The sequence below is a fragment of the Hakea prostrata genome, chromosome 1, assembly GCF_041222555.1.
Source record: "Hakea prostrata isolate BN-2017 chromosome 1, UWA_Hpros_2, whole genome shotgun sequence".
Classification (NCBI taxonomy): domain Eukaryota; kingdom Viridiplantae; phylum Streptophyta; class Magnoliopsida; order Proteales; family Proteaceae; genus Hakea; species Hakea prostrata.
This window is the reverse complement of record NC_142600.1, coordinates 15,758,246-15,773,084: the sequence shown is the minus strand read 5'-3', so window position 1 is coordinate 15,773,084 and position 14,839 is coordinate 15,758,246. Positions and strand designations below refer to the sequence as shown.

At 37.1% G+C, this 14,839-nt stretch overlaps 1 protein-coding gene across 1 annotated transcript; it reads right to left on the bottom strand.

Moving 5' to 3' along the window:
• Window positions 1-5,438: 5,438 nt before the first annotated feature.
• Window positions 5,439-9,417, bottom strand: LOC149027832 (protein NRT1/ PTR FAMILY 5.6-like). Its single transcript, XM_089143520.1, has 5 exons — window positions 9,216-9,417; window positions 7,589-7,806; window positions 6,957-7,501; window positions 5,999-6,872; window positions 5,439-5,549 (listed from the first exon to the last, which is right to left on the bottom strand). The coding sequence occupies exons 1-5, from the start codon at window positions 9,355-9,357 to the stop codon at window positions 5,439-5,441; spliced, it is 1,890 nt and encodes a 629-aa protein (XP_088999646.1). The 5' UTR covers window positions 9,358-9,417.
• Between the last annotated feature and the right edge of the window lie 5,422 nt (window positions 9,418-14,839).

Sequence of the window (14,839 nt, the reverse complement as noted above, 5' to 3'; positions counted from 1 at the left end):
CGAAAGGAGAGATGCTACATAAACAAGAAGCTGAGAATATTTATAGGTTTGTGACTTCAAGAATATCAACGTAGAGAAATAAAATGGTAGGTGGTGGTCATTAAATTCTTAATTAAATTTCAAAGAAATTTTACCACTTTTTTTTTTTTTTGGGTAAACCAACAAATTTTACCATTAGAAATCAAAGAAAAAAATAAAATATCCAGCAACAACCAAAATAGGGTAAAAATCCTGCAGCAACAAACAAAACCCAATGCGTGAAAGTTGATTTGCACTGAATACATTACTTACATAAATCCAACAAAAACCTCCAATCTACAAATCGCTGATGAAATTGGGTCTTGATTATCACGCTTGCTCACCGTCGCCGGAGAAGAGGCAGTTTATCAGGCTAGGGAATTCAATGATTTTCCTAGATGATGTTCTTGATGTTTCTTGAGGAACTCTATTTTGCCACAATCCAGAAGAGGGAGCGGTGAAGATCAAATAGAGGATTTGATCCATTGAAAGGGAAGAGAGTCAGAAGATGAGGAGGGTAAGTCGAAGAACAGCTCGATCCTTCTCTCACGCGGAATGATTTGATCGAACAAAGTATTAGGTTTTGATTGTAAATTAAAAAACTTTAAAAACTAAAATGTAAAACAAAGATGAAATTTGTGTTCATACCCCCTGTTTCTCATACTAGCTGTCGGATATTAAAAATCCACGTGTCGCGTTTGTGTTAGTGCGCGGAGGATATCCGCACTGGCGCCACCAAAAATCCGTGGTGGAGGATTTCCCTTCCACCAACACCCCGTGTAAAAAGAAATTCTAGCATCCCTAGCGATAGAATCAATATACTTATTAAAATGTCTATTTACAAACTGAAAGTCTATAGCAGCAAAACGTAAGCATAACTTTTGGACTTATTGAATTAGACCAAAGAAGCCCAATCTAGATTGCTAGGAAGTCCTTGGAAAGCACAGACTACTGCTAGACAATCACAGTGAACTACAACGTGAGTAACCTACAAAGACAAAACCAAATATAAACCATCTCAAATTGCTTCAGTAGTCAAATGTTTAAACAAAAAAATTCAAGTCAAACTCAATAGCAGTTCTTCAGTAGTCAAATGTTTTAGAAAAATAAAATCAAGTCAAAGTCATAGCATCCCTATTTAATGCAGCAAAATCTGTCTTTGCTTCCTGGTATTGCCCAGGATGCAGAGTCATCAAATGATTCTCAAACGCCGTAACGCCTCTTATGTATTCATTGCACTGACCGCACTAGAAGATATCCCCATCACAGCGATGGAGGAAATCTTCAAAAACAGATTTTTCCGTCCTTTTGTTCATGTCTTTCAAGTGCAGATCCTGCTCTCGTTGCATCCTCAAGCGTATTGAGTGCTGCATCACAATGTGTGTCGCAAGCCAAACTGTTTGTGACGCGTGTAGATTTGAGTTCAGCCAAACGAAGTCGGACAGGGATATCTGCCCTGGCCCATGGCTCTCTGCAAGAATTTATGCAAAAGTAAGAAAAAAAAATCTGTTAATAGAATTTTCAAATTAAAAAACAATATATGTAGTTAGTTTGAAGTTGACTATAAACCTCAGTATGCTCCATCACTCTGGGATTAGCGATCCCTCCTTCTGGCTGGTTCTATCTTTTAGTGCCCTGCAAAAAAATCATAGTAGTTCTAGCAGTTCTTCAGTAGTCAAATGTTAAAAAAAAATTACGTCAAAGTCATAGCAGTTTAAAAAAAAAATCACAAAGTCATAGCAGTTTAAAAGAAATCACGTCAAAAAAAAAATTTACGTCAGAGTCATACAAGTTTTAAAAAAAATGACATCAAAGTCATAAAAGTTTAAAAAAATATCACAAAGTCATAGAAGTTCAAATGCTTCAACTCCTCTAATACATTCATTGCGTTGCATTGTAAAATTCCCGTACGGCTGGAAATCTTGTTTCCCGTGCGTTTGAAAACGCTTCCGCACTCGCGGGGCGGAGCGGAGGAAATTGCGCGTAAACTTATTTCTCTGTCCGCTTATTCATACTCTCCAAGTGCAGATCGTGCTCACGCAGCATCCTCATGCTTGCATCCTCATGCGTGGAGCATGCTCACTACGGGAGACAATAGTGCTCAACAAATCCATTAAGGAATCTATTTCCGACGCATATATCCCTGGGTACAACCAAATGAAGCCGGGCAGTGATATTTGCCATGTCTATTGCTTGCTCAAAAGAATGACGTCAAAGTCAGCATAAAAAAAGCACAGTAAGAAAAAAACTCTCTTAATAGAATTTTCAAATTAAAAAACAATATATTGTAGTTAGTTTGAAGTTGACTACTACAAACCTCGGAATGTTCTAGTACCCTGGGATCAACGATCTCTCCCTTCGACGGATTCATCATTTAGTGCCCTGCCAAAAAATTAATAAATCATAAGACAATGAAATTTTACATAATCAAAATCAATATTTGTGATGCCAAATTGCCAATCCAATGATTATTGGTTCTTTCATTTTACAAAACTCATCGCCAAGTTCTCCTCAATGCCATGAAGGTTAAGAATGTCTAAAATGGTCAATTTACCTTTGAAATACTTAATCTTGACCCAGGGATGGGTTCTATAGACATGTCTATTAAGGCTCTCAGTGTTGGGATTATTGATGTAATGAGCCTAATTAAAAAGCCCATAAAGTGGGGGTAATGCCTGTATGTGGGATTAGTAGTTAATTTTAATAACATATATAAATTAATGTTTTGAGTTAGATTAGGATGATTAATAATCAGATAGAATTCTGTACTGATTTTATTCACCTTTATGAGTCTTTTAGAGTGATTAAGAGTCCTATGTCGAGTCAAGTTAGGAATTTCAGAAGGTCTATGTGCATGAAATGAATCCCCATCAATTAGAGATGATTTGATAACATATATGACTCTTTACAAGAGTTTTAGTGCTGTCTGTGAGTGCATACAGGATTGTTAAAACCCTTTCTTTTATCTCTTCTTCTTTTCTCCTATTTTCTTTCTCAAGAGTTTCTTCTATTGTTCAAGTTTCTGTTCAAGGACATCTTCAACAACAGTACTTTGTATTATCCCATCCCTTAGTTCTTCATGTAATCTTCTAATTCCCAAACCCTAGATTCCCTTCTTCCTATTCCTATTCCTATTCTTCTAATTCCCTGCCCATGAAAGCCCATCATAGCAGGTCTATCCGAGGCCTGCATCATCTAATAATCCCTCAACCACTAAAAATAAATTTGTTAAAATTTTGTTTTCTTGTTTTTAGGTTTTTTTTTTTTGCCTCAAATCAGTTTTGATGGTTCATTTGAACTCATGGTTTGATGTTAAATGTAGAACACTAACCTGGAGCTGTATTAATTGCTATACAAGCTATTTTTTTTTTTTTGGGGGTGCGGGGTTTGGGGGGGGGGGGTTTTTTTCGAGGACGATGCAGATTTCCCTTGGCATCAACCTGTATTGATGCCGAAGTTTTTGGCTGATTCCTTTTAGATTCCTGGGTTTAATTCCTCACACATCCCGGCCCGGCCATACTCGGCTTCTGTTATAATACAGTCAAGCCAATCGCTGATTGGACCAAACGCAAAGTGCTAATGGTGTTCAAGCATGCATGGCTGGGCGGAAATATGACCTTACCCTAACCTAGTATGGCCCATTTTTGGTCCATGATTTTCGAATCTAATCCACTGCACTAGCAGAAAATCCTTGTGGACCCAGCCCAACCTAGTAAAAATTAGGTATGAAAGCCAACAGATGATCACGCCTTAAATGATTTAAAAAATCTCTCTTTAGCATTGGAGTCTTCACATTACAGTTAAATGATTTGTTGACAATCAAAAACAATTCATCATTATCATTTGAAATTAGAAAATTAAAGAAATTAGAAATTATGATATGAGATTGAAAAATAATTTAACAAGTTTTATGATCAAGATATACTTACAAAATTAGTTTTCTCCAATGTCTCAGTTTTAGCATTAGAAAGTATATTGTCAAAAATCTATTTAGTGAGAAGGTGAAATAAAGTTAGATTTTGTTATAAAATAAAATAATATTGAATACAAAGAAGAAAGACAAGATGAGTTCAACTCTTCTAGTGAGTTAGTCATTACATATTTATAATAGAACTAACATCTTCTTTCATATGATAATATCAGAGTCTACAAAGAAATACAATATATGATTCTTACACAAATAAGATAATCTTGATATGGAAGGATAGATTGCCATCCAAGATAGGAAATGTATAGAATGAAAATATGGACTGCTAACATTATGTTTAAGATAACTATGATTTTTAATTAATATGAGAATTTGAATCACCAAGATTGCATGCTAAAGTGGTTCCCTCCCCCCTCCCCCCTTTTTTTTTTTTTTTGTGGGGGGGGGGGGGGGGGAGAGAGACACCCCCCCAAAGAAAAAAAAAAAAGAGAGGGGGGGGGGGGGGGGGAGGGGGGGGGGGGGAAGGGGGATTATTTATATTTTTTTGTGGGTTTTTGATGGCCCCCCGGAAAAAAGCCCCCCCCCCCCCAAAAAAAGGGGAAAAGGGGGGGGGGGGGGGGGGTGTTTTTGGGGGGAGTGTGCCCGGTTGGTCTTCAATTGGAAGTTATATCTTTTGTTACATCTTTTTGGGATGATGGACATTTATAAATAAATATTATTTGTAATAATTTTCTTCTTTTCATATTATTACAGCTTATATTTAAAATGAAAAGGTGAAACAAAGAAAGGAAAAAATAAATAAAAAAATAAAATCGATAAGGAGATTAGTTGCATGACTATTTTTCATGATTAAAATGCATTCTTTTTTGTTTTAACAACGCATGACTATTTTTGCCACCTACCCCACCGGAAATTTACCAGGTCCATTTCTTTGTAGATGTGTAATAAGTATTTCAGCATCACATCAAATAGTGTAAACCTATTTACAGTTCACATCAGTCAATTGATTGATGTGACTTATAAATGAATTTCAACCATTTGATGTGATGTTAAGACACTTGTCACACATCTACAAGGAAATAGACAATCTATTTCTTTGAAAAAAACGGACTTGATATTGGTCCCTACCCCACCCCACTCCACCCCTCCCTAACCCCCACAAAATACCCATTTTTGAAATTTCCTCCTTGCCCTTGATTTTTTAAAACTTTCTTAGAGAAATCTATTGCCCTATTTTCATGTGTTGGCTTCCCCATTTTGAGAAAATCTTTAACGATAAAAACAACGGGTAGAAAGGTCATTTTGCTTTTGTGTATTTTCACTTGTCCTTTGTTTTTGTAAGAAACTAATGCAGATTTTGAATTAATAGCTGATAGTTTTTCCTTTAAAATATTAATGGTGAATTTTTTTTTAATCATAATTCGGTCCCTCCGTATGTTAAATCCTAAGTACTTCATCCATGGATGAATATAGTCTTTTCTATTTCAAGAAACTAGATCCTGTTGCATGACCAGTTAATCATGTTTGGTGACTGAAGCAGCTGGAAATAGATCTGTGCTTCTTCAAGCTTCCGAAGGAGGAATCCTGTTTCTTGTGATGATGCCTGATTGGCAGGAACTTATCATTCATCTTAAACTATATCTTTAGTCTCCTTTTGAGATAAAATTTACCAAGATCTGAAAGAGTACTTCTATGATCAAAGGCAGTTTAAGGATTACACACATGGAATGTATAATGGATTCCATTTCAAAAGGAAATCGGCCTAATTCTGAAACATTACTTCAGATCCACACTCCATTTATTCTTAATGGTACAACTTTTTTTGGTAACACTAATCGACTCTCTAATTTGCAAATTACAAAAGAAATAAGAGAGAACACAGAAAGTGCATCTTCTCTTATGATAATGATATGAATACAAAGAGCATATATGGGTATAACTAATCACGGCCCAACCTACTCACCGCGCCGCACAGAGGGCCCCCCCTCCCTTTTTTGGGCCCCCCGGCCCCCGGGGCCCCCCCTTGGCCCCCCCCCCCGTTGGCGGGCCCGCCATCAACTCTATCTCATCCTTGTTCTGTCTCATGTCATCAGAGTGTGCAACAGCCACCCTTCTCTGCACATTTTTGTAAGAAGACCTCATGGCCACCAGTACGTATAAGCCTAAATTCACCCCATTTATGGCTGCCAACAACCAATAGAAGTTGTCCAATCGGCTACTGTTCAAGTCTTTACCAAACCAACTCCTCCCATGGCTCTCTGTTACATGATCAACAACAGTTATCAGCAGACTACTAAGGAAATTTCCAAGCCCAATCACACTCAGGTAGAAAGCTATTCCTAAGCTTCTCATGCTATCAGGAACTTGATCATAGAAGTACTCTTGCAGCCCAACTAGAGCAAATCCATCTCCAAAACCAATAATCATGAATTGTGGAGTTAACCAGAACACACTCAAAGTACCCAATCCCCTCTCAACTGCTTCAAGTCTTTTCTTTTCAACCAATGCAGCAGCAATCATGGTAACACTTGAGAACATCATTCCTATACCAATCCTTTGCAGGATCTCAATTCCCCTTTCTTTGCCCCTGACTTTTTGCACTACAGGTTCCAAGATCCTGTCGTACATGACAACAGAGATGATCATTCCAATTGCAGCAAGTGCATAGATTGTAGCTGGTGGGATTATAAAAGAATGGTGGCTTGTGCCTATCTGACGGTTCATCAGACTCGCTTGTTTGATGAAAAATGTAGAGGTCTGTGCTACACAAATTCCAAATGTCAAGCAACACAGCCATACAGGGATCACATTCAGAACTAGCTTCATCTCTTCCACTTTGGTCACTGTAGATAACCTCCATGGACTCTGCAGCTTCTCAATTGATACCATCTTGTTGTCTTCAACGATTGCAGCTTTGTCCAAGAACCTGTATTCCCAAATATTATATCAGAGAGGAGGATATACAGACCTAATTTTGATCAAAGATTTATATAATAGTGTGTTCACTTACTTAAGCTTAGGTGTATGGCACAAAAGCCTCCCCTGGGTTTTCTGTGTCTTGGGTACCTCATATAGTTTAGAAGGATCAGAAGGATGGGGAAGACTTCTCTTGGTTACAGCTGCTACAAGTACCTGCAGCATAGGTGTTAAAGCGCTCCCTTGTGGCATTCGGAATCGGTAAAATGGCCTTCCAATGAAGAAGACAGCGATTGTAATGGCCATAATCGCGCTGAGGATGATATCTGCAACACCCCAGCTGACATGATCTTGCACATAAACTATCACTGTAACACCAAGCACAAGACCACTGCAGAGACCAAAGTTCCACCAGTTGAAGTAAGACATCTTCTTCTTTCTTTCCTCAGAATGATCATCGTCAAACTGGTCAGCTCCAAAACTCTCTAGAGCAGGTTTATGACCTCCGGTCCCTACTGAGACTAGGTACATGGAGAGGAAGAACATGATCTTATGGATTTTTGTCGAACTAGTACAATTTTCCATGTTGCAAGGCTTCAAGCTTGGCACTAGTTCGGACATTGTCAGTAAAATCAGGCCCTGTTTCATCATTAACGGATACATCAACATTATTATTCTATCAAATTGATAATTGGGTATCAAGTGATCTGTAAGATATGAAATTACCAATAGATAGATAAAAGATGAGATTAGCACTGCATTGAATCTTCCGAAGTATGAATCTGCCAAGAACCCTCCAATCAGTGGCATCATTGTTGTTACTCCAGTCCAATAGTTTACATTCTTCGCTGCTGTCTTAAGGTCTTGATGTATCACTTTGGTCAGGTATAATATGAGATTCGTTGCAATGCCGAAATAGCTTAATCTCTCACTGAACTCAATTGCTGTTCCATAGGAAGAAACGTTTAACATATCAATAAGACTGATAATTCTCAGGAAGGTAAGAAAAATTGTTAGATAAGGTTTTCTAAACTTTAAAGAGTTCTAGGTTCAACCCCGAGGATTAGCCCTAATGGCAAGGACCTACCTCACAATTAGCAAGCCACTAGTTCAAGTCTCCCTGAGCAGTGACTAACACAATTATATTACATATGCTGTTTGCAAGGGTAGAGCCCACAACCTTTTCACTAAGAGGTATAAGTCTTGCCAACCAATTAACCCTGTGTTGATAGTTGACAGAACAATTTAGCCTGGTTCAATCACCAATATGATATGTCATACTTAACCTTATGAGATATTATATATACCATCCACAAGAATTGAACCCACAATCTCTTCACTAAAAGGTATGGGTTTTGCTTAATCACTAGTCTGATATGCCCATACCTACAAATAGAAGCTAAAGATAGTTAGCTATGCTACAACACCTTCTGTTGCTTTGCTCTCTTTACACTTGGAAGGAGAATCACGTCTCTTAGGCTGGGAGAAGGGTTGTCAACTTAGAAACTAGATGTGACCCCATATGGAATCGGCCTTCATTTGAACGATCCATTGAACAAAGGAAGAGAAGAGACAAGAGTTCATCATGGAGGACATTTTTGCTTAAAGCTGAAAACTGAAAAGGTACTGTAGGGGATAACTTGGTAGGCTATTACCGCTTACCACCTTGTTCACAGAACCATTAATATTCTGAGTACGAAGAAATTCTGTCATTGTTGTGGGTTTGCTTTTGAGACTTTTGTGCTACACTTGGTATATTTTGACTATTCGATTTCCCTCAAGAGCCACACCAACATCTTGTCCCCACATAAGCTATTCCTTGTTCTAATAGAAGTAATATTCTGTTAAGAAATCTCTTCAGCATTTTTACGTGTCTTCTCTCAGTACTCTAATATTAAAGGCACATCAGCTTTTATTTTACAGACTAATGAGAATGCTGATGGAGATAATCACACTCCTAATCATCACCAAGGTTTTAATAACTATACAGGACAAAGCTACTAGTCAAGTACAAGATATTTTGAGAAGTTTGAATGAGTGTTCAATGAATTATTTATAGGACAATAATTATATGTAATATTTTAATTCAAAAGTTAAGATACATGCTTGAATTAAATAATTCCTTCAAGGAGAGGAGTCAAATACATACAAGTCCTTAACCAACTGTTACCATGAGAAAGAGTCGATATCAACTTTCATGGTTGATCGATTTTCATTTATTGGAACATAAGAAGTTCGTCGCTGACAAGATAAGAACAAACTAAAACCCAAAAGCAAACATCTTCAAGAAGCTTGAAAATTATATACTAAATTCTAATACTACATACGGGTTTTCTGTATTAATATTCCTTACCGATAATGAAGAGAGAAGCTTTCCAAACACCAGTGGAAGCTCGAAGAGGGATTCTTCCTTTATGATCAAGAGATGAATCATAAACCCATTTCTCCTCATCAACTTCTTCCAACTCTCCCCTCCTGCTCTTCTCTTTCTCCATTACCAATATTTCAAAAAGCGAAAGCAAGAAAGAGCTACCAGAAGAGAACAGCAACGAGAAAGAGAAAGATAAGTTGTGGGTAAGAAGTGGGTTTTGCTCCTACTTATATAGTGGAGATTCCTTCGCTTTGGGCAAGTGCGGTTGGCCTCTCCTGTGGCTCTGGGCTGTAAATCAATCTTAGAAAAATTGACGAATGAAACAATTAACTTGGATACGGTACTATAATTTCCCACTCAGATGTCACTGTTGCGGCTGTAAATGGGAATAGCATCTACTGCCCGAGTGAGCCGACTTAAGTATTTCTGCGTTTCATTAATTCAAAAGATAAGTATGTAACACAGAAACAAAGAGTAGCGTTGGATATGGGAGCATGGCCACTCCATATAGAATCAAATTTGCTGAAGGCCATAAGGTTACTGGACCCAGAAGTTAATGAGCAAGGATCGATGGGAAGATTAGTTGCTGAAATTCGAAGCCTATATGCTTCTCGAGGCCGTATTAGATTTAGTCATGTGAGGCCTCAAAATAACAAGGCTGCTGATTGGTTGTCAAAGAGGAGGCTAATTGGAAGAGATGATCTGGTATTTTTCAATGATCCCCCGCAGGAAATGACAGACATCCTTAGAAGAGAGGATTGTCTCAAGAGTTGAGCTCTAGTTTGATTTGTTTTGCTTTTCTTGGATTCTTTTGATTCCGTTTTGTAACCAAAAAAAAAAAAAAAAGTCACCGTTTTCTCTTCCTTAACGGAATCCTTAAATCGGCAACTAATCAGTGGTGCGTGTCAGACAAATTGGCTTAGTATTTAAGACGCACGTGTTTAACGTGGGGGAATTAGATCAGACGTCACAGACATATTGCCTTATAATTTCCAATTGGATTCGCTTCCTTCTTTCCCAGCTCTTTGGTTTTTGAGTATTGCCAAGAAAAATAAAAAAGACTTAAATTCTTTTGCCCGACTTTAACTTCTTTTCTTCTCTCCCTCTCTAGTGCAATACACATGAGATGGGGTACAAGATAGATATTTAGCTAAATGGTACACTCTTTCCCAGCGGCCGGAGACCGCTTTGACCACGTGTCGGGCTGGTATGTGAATGTCTATCAAATGTCACATTGCTAATAAGCTAGCAAGAAGTATATACTCTCTTTGCATTTTTTTAATCAAAACTAAAGATATAATTAACTTTTGAATACTGACAAAATGAACTATAATTTAAATTAGTAATGAACTTCACGTAAACCCAACCACGTAAAGATCTAGATGCTTAATCTTTTAGCCAACTTGTCGAATATTGGTTGCCAGCCACCATGAATCTAGCACACCTAGCTAGCTATCTATCTATTATCTTTGAATTTTTTTCTTCTTCTAGTAATTAGAATCTAGGCTATCTATATCTAACATACATAACATTGGATATGACAAAATTTGACCTTATCCGCATAATATTTTAAATGAAACATTGAATCTCTAAACAATGCAGATCCATTTAAAGTACATTCATATCATAATATAAGTTGGCATCATACTTATAGTATTGCTATTTTAAGATTTTTTTTCTTTTTCCTCTCCCTCTAGTGCTAGTGCTATTGCTAGTGCTAGTAGTTGAAATCTCCAGCATATTGCCATGGATTTCTTCACAGACCAGTGACAATTTATCCTGCTAATATTATTTTTATAAGCTCAATCGATAAGAGTCAGTATTTGATGATCAAGTTACGTGATAGATGAAGAATTGTAGTTGGATTTAGTGGACCATTATCCCTTATCAAAATCATTTAACCAATGGGAATTCAGTTTATTAATCACGTGCTTTTAATTCCTAAAAGAGAAAGTAAAGTTTGCTAAATCCAACTTTTAGTGGACTTGTCCTCACAAATACTGCTTGACATCCCTACTTTTGGGGTATCATACCATTTTTCAAGTATATAAGAACTTTTTACGGGTTAAATGGCATGGGCCAGGAACTCCAGCAGTTGAGAGACCATAAATTACATGATTTCCTTTAATTAGGCAAAAAGTCATGCAGTAGTGAAAAACGAGTTGGGATCATTTCCTCATAGGGGGAGCAGAGACTTTTTCACCAAAAACTTAGTTAGGGATTCGCATCTAAATGTAAATAATAATTAAACTTTTTTTGAAAGTGAGCAGTTTATGATGAAGAAGCATTTTAGAAGCAGTATGTACTTTCCTGACAGAAAGATGATCCAGACTAGTGTGAAATCCCCTCAGGCCCTCATTTTTCTCGTCCATCTGAAAAGAATAAAAGCATTACCCTCACCCTTCCTGGTATTTCTTCAGCCTTACCTTACTTGGCATTACAAAATGGTTGAGGGACACCATCGGCACTTTGGCACTCCACTTGATACCCAACACTCCTACATTGATCAGCTACTCAATTAGAAGTTAATGGAGATATTTTTTATTAATCCAAGTCAAAGCAGATGATGTTATCCATCAAAGCCAGTCTTGGCTGCTTTGACAAACAAAATCAGCACTTTCAGTGTTGATAAAAGAGATAAAAAAGCACAAGAAAATAATGACCAGAAAAATGTTTTTTTTTATCTTGAACCACCACCACCACCACCACCAGCATAAAAGTTCCATGAATTTATCAGATTTGTGTTTTGGCAGTCTTATTGGTAATAATGGGTTATCTCGGCTCTCCTTTTTAAGCTTGAAAAGCATCAAGCAAACAATTAAATCACGGAACTCTGAGTACTGTTTGGCGATTTTGATCGGATATAATTTCTTCTTGGTTCATAATTTGTGTTTCCATATCCTGTTTTTAAATCTTTTACTTCCCATTCTTCAACTGTCTTGTCTCCTTTTAATAATTGTGGCAATGAATTATGAAAATCAATCATGTTTATATTGTCGGATTAAAGTTGCATAGTATACTTTAATTAAAAAAATTCCAAATCCTAGTAGATTTGTTTATTGAGAAGATTAACTAGTTTTAGAATGATACATTTAACTTTTATCATTCTTGTCTCACTTTGGCAAGTCACAATAAATGGCTGTGGTTCTTTCTTAAAGATGATATAGGTTTCACTCTAATCTAGGGTTTTGTTCCAGGCCATGAATAAATAAGAGAGAATTAATGGTGAGGTGATGTTTTGATTGGAATTCTGGGTTAATGGTAACCAGTTATTGTTCAGATTTTGAAAGAAAAAAAAAAAATGAGGTGAAACCTAAACCTCCCTAGAACATGTATATTTAAGGCATATTTGGTGATGATTACTACTGACACAACCCATGGTTTCATTATATTCCTTTAATCCTAAGGGGCAGGGGCATATATTCAAAGTGGAAGCTTTAATCTTTTCTTGCACAAAGCAGATCCTTGTTTTGTTCCTATAGTCTTATTAGGGTAAAATCTTTTGGAACAAATGGCAGCCCTTGGGTCAATTTAAATTGATTGGCTTTCCCACTAATTAAACTTCTATGATTACTTCACCACTCATTTAAGTTAAATTAAATTCACACTAGTTAAGTGCGTGCATGTAACCGAAGCCTCAGAACTCTCCATAAGTGCCTGAAGAGTGCAATTTGAATTCTGACTTTGAACCATTTTCTGGATTTCAAAGGTGCCGGAGAAGCATGCGTGAACCGATTGGCGCACGCTGTGTGGTTCTTGACCAAGTATTATAGTGGTAAACCCAGAAACTGTGATGGGCGTCATGAATATGCACTAAAGGTCTCTATATGGTCATCAACTGTTTCAAATTTCTAAGGAGCTGACCTTCAACAGCAGCACTAAATCATGCCCAGATGTGAAAAGAACACAGATGGGTATTGTAATACAATGTGAATTTAGTGCTGAAATGACCATTCAGATTTGTAGCAGTACGAGGACAGATGCATGTACGAGTGGTAGTGAAGTCTCTTCATGTACATCTCTACGAGGGAGAAAGCAGAGTTGGGATTTTCTTGATACCCACTTTGAAAAAGGAGAATAGGAAGAAAATAAAAAAGACCAAGAGATAAGGATTCACCATCGCACAGAAGAGTCAAAGATAATTGACAGACAGACAGGAAATGAACATGTCAAACGTCAGAGTGGAGTTAGTCTTTTGTGAGAACTGTAACGTTGATTGCCCTGCTTTTGAAGGGGTCACCAGTCACTAAGCAGGAGAAAAGAGACATGGTTATTGGTCATCTAATAAACATGCCATAAATGTGGTTCTTTCATCTCACATGTTATAGGAATCCGTCCTACCTTGTCTCATTCTCTTTTTTCCGGTAGAATCTTATCTCACGCAAGTAAAGAATCTCTTTCATCCCACATGCTACTTCTATTTTCCGTGTTAATGTTTTCACCCCATCTAAAATAATGACAAAAGGAATTCTGAGTTCTAATTAAATTTGTTTAAAGAAAACAGAGAACAGAGAGAAAATAAATATATGAATAAAATAGTTCAGAGAGTAGTAATGTTTTTGCAGTGTAATTTGAGATTACAAAGACACAGAAAGCACTGCAATGTGAAAGAGAATCACTAAGAGATATAGCCCTTCTACAGTGAAATACATTTTCAATAGGTAATAGGATCTGTCATTGAGAGATGGAGCCACTGTTAGGGCTTTATGATGCAAGCAAAGAAAAAAATAGAGTGGGGTGGGGGATGATGGTGTCAACTCTTCCAAAAGAAAAGGCAACGGTGTAGTTCTTCCTGTGTTTGTGACATCATATAATCAAGTGTTGATGTGAGAGCCTTGTGCTATTGTAAAGCTTGTGTGCAGTAAGAACTAGGAGTTTTTCACACGATATTTGTATACCATTGTCTTAAGTTGAGTTCCTATTATTGTTATGTATTATAGCATTTTCTAGCCTAACGCAACATGGTTTTCTTTGTTTCACACCAGGGACGAGCTGGGCGGCCTCTTCCAAACCCAATTCTAGTTTTGGATGCTCTCAGCTCAGCCAATCCATGCCTTGACCTTAATTCAAGGCCAAAGATTCTTATTCCTAATCTAGAACCCTAATGGGCCAAGCCAAACCTAATCTCATCCTAATTGTCTTTGATCGGGCCAAGCCAGCTCCGGGTGGCCATGTCCCCATCCTTGTCCTTGATTGGCAATCTCCTAGTCCCCAATTGGCCCTTCCCTGTCCCAGATTGGCCTTAGCCCTAGCCTTAGCCTAGCAAATCTATATAAAAAAGTATATTAACTAAACCGAAAATCAGACGCCCATTCGACCAATGAAACTTCCAAAAATCCAAACTCTTATTTTAAATAAAAATCTTCTAAGTATTTATTATTAAATTTAATATGATAATATTTGAAGTAGATATACTAACAGAAAAATAGAATTTCCATAATCTAACCTATTATTAAATCAAAATAAATTGATATAAAAAATCTAGAATAAATTGATATAAAAATATAAAATAAATAAACAAAATAACTTTCAATCTGGCATCACTAATATCTCAACTAGATGCATGCTAAAAAAATAATAAAAAATAATAATTTCATGAGCTAAGC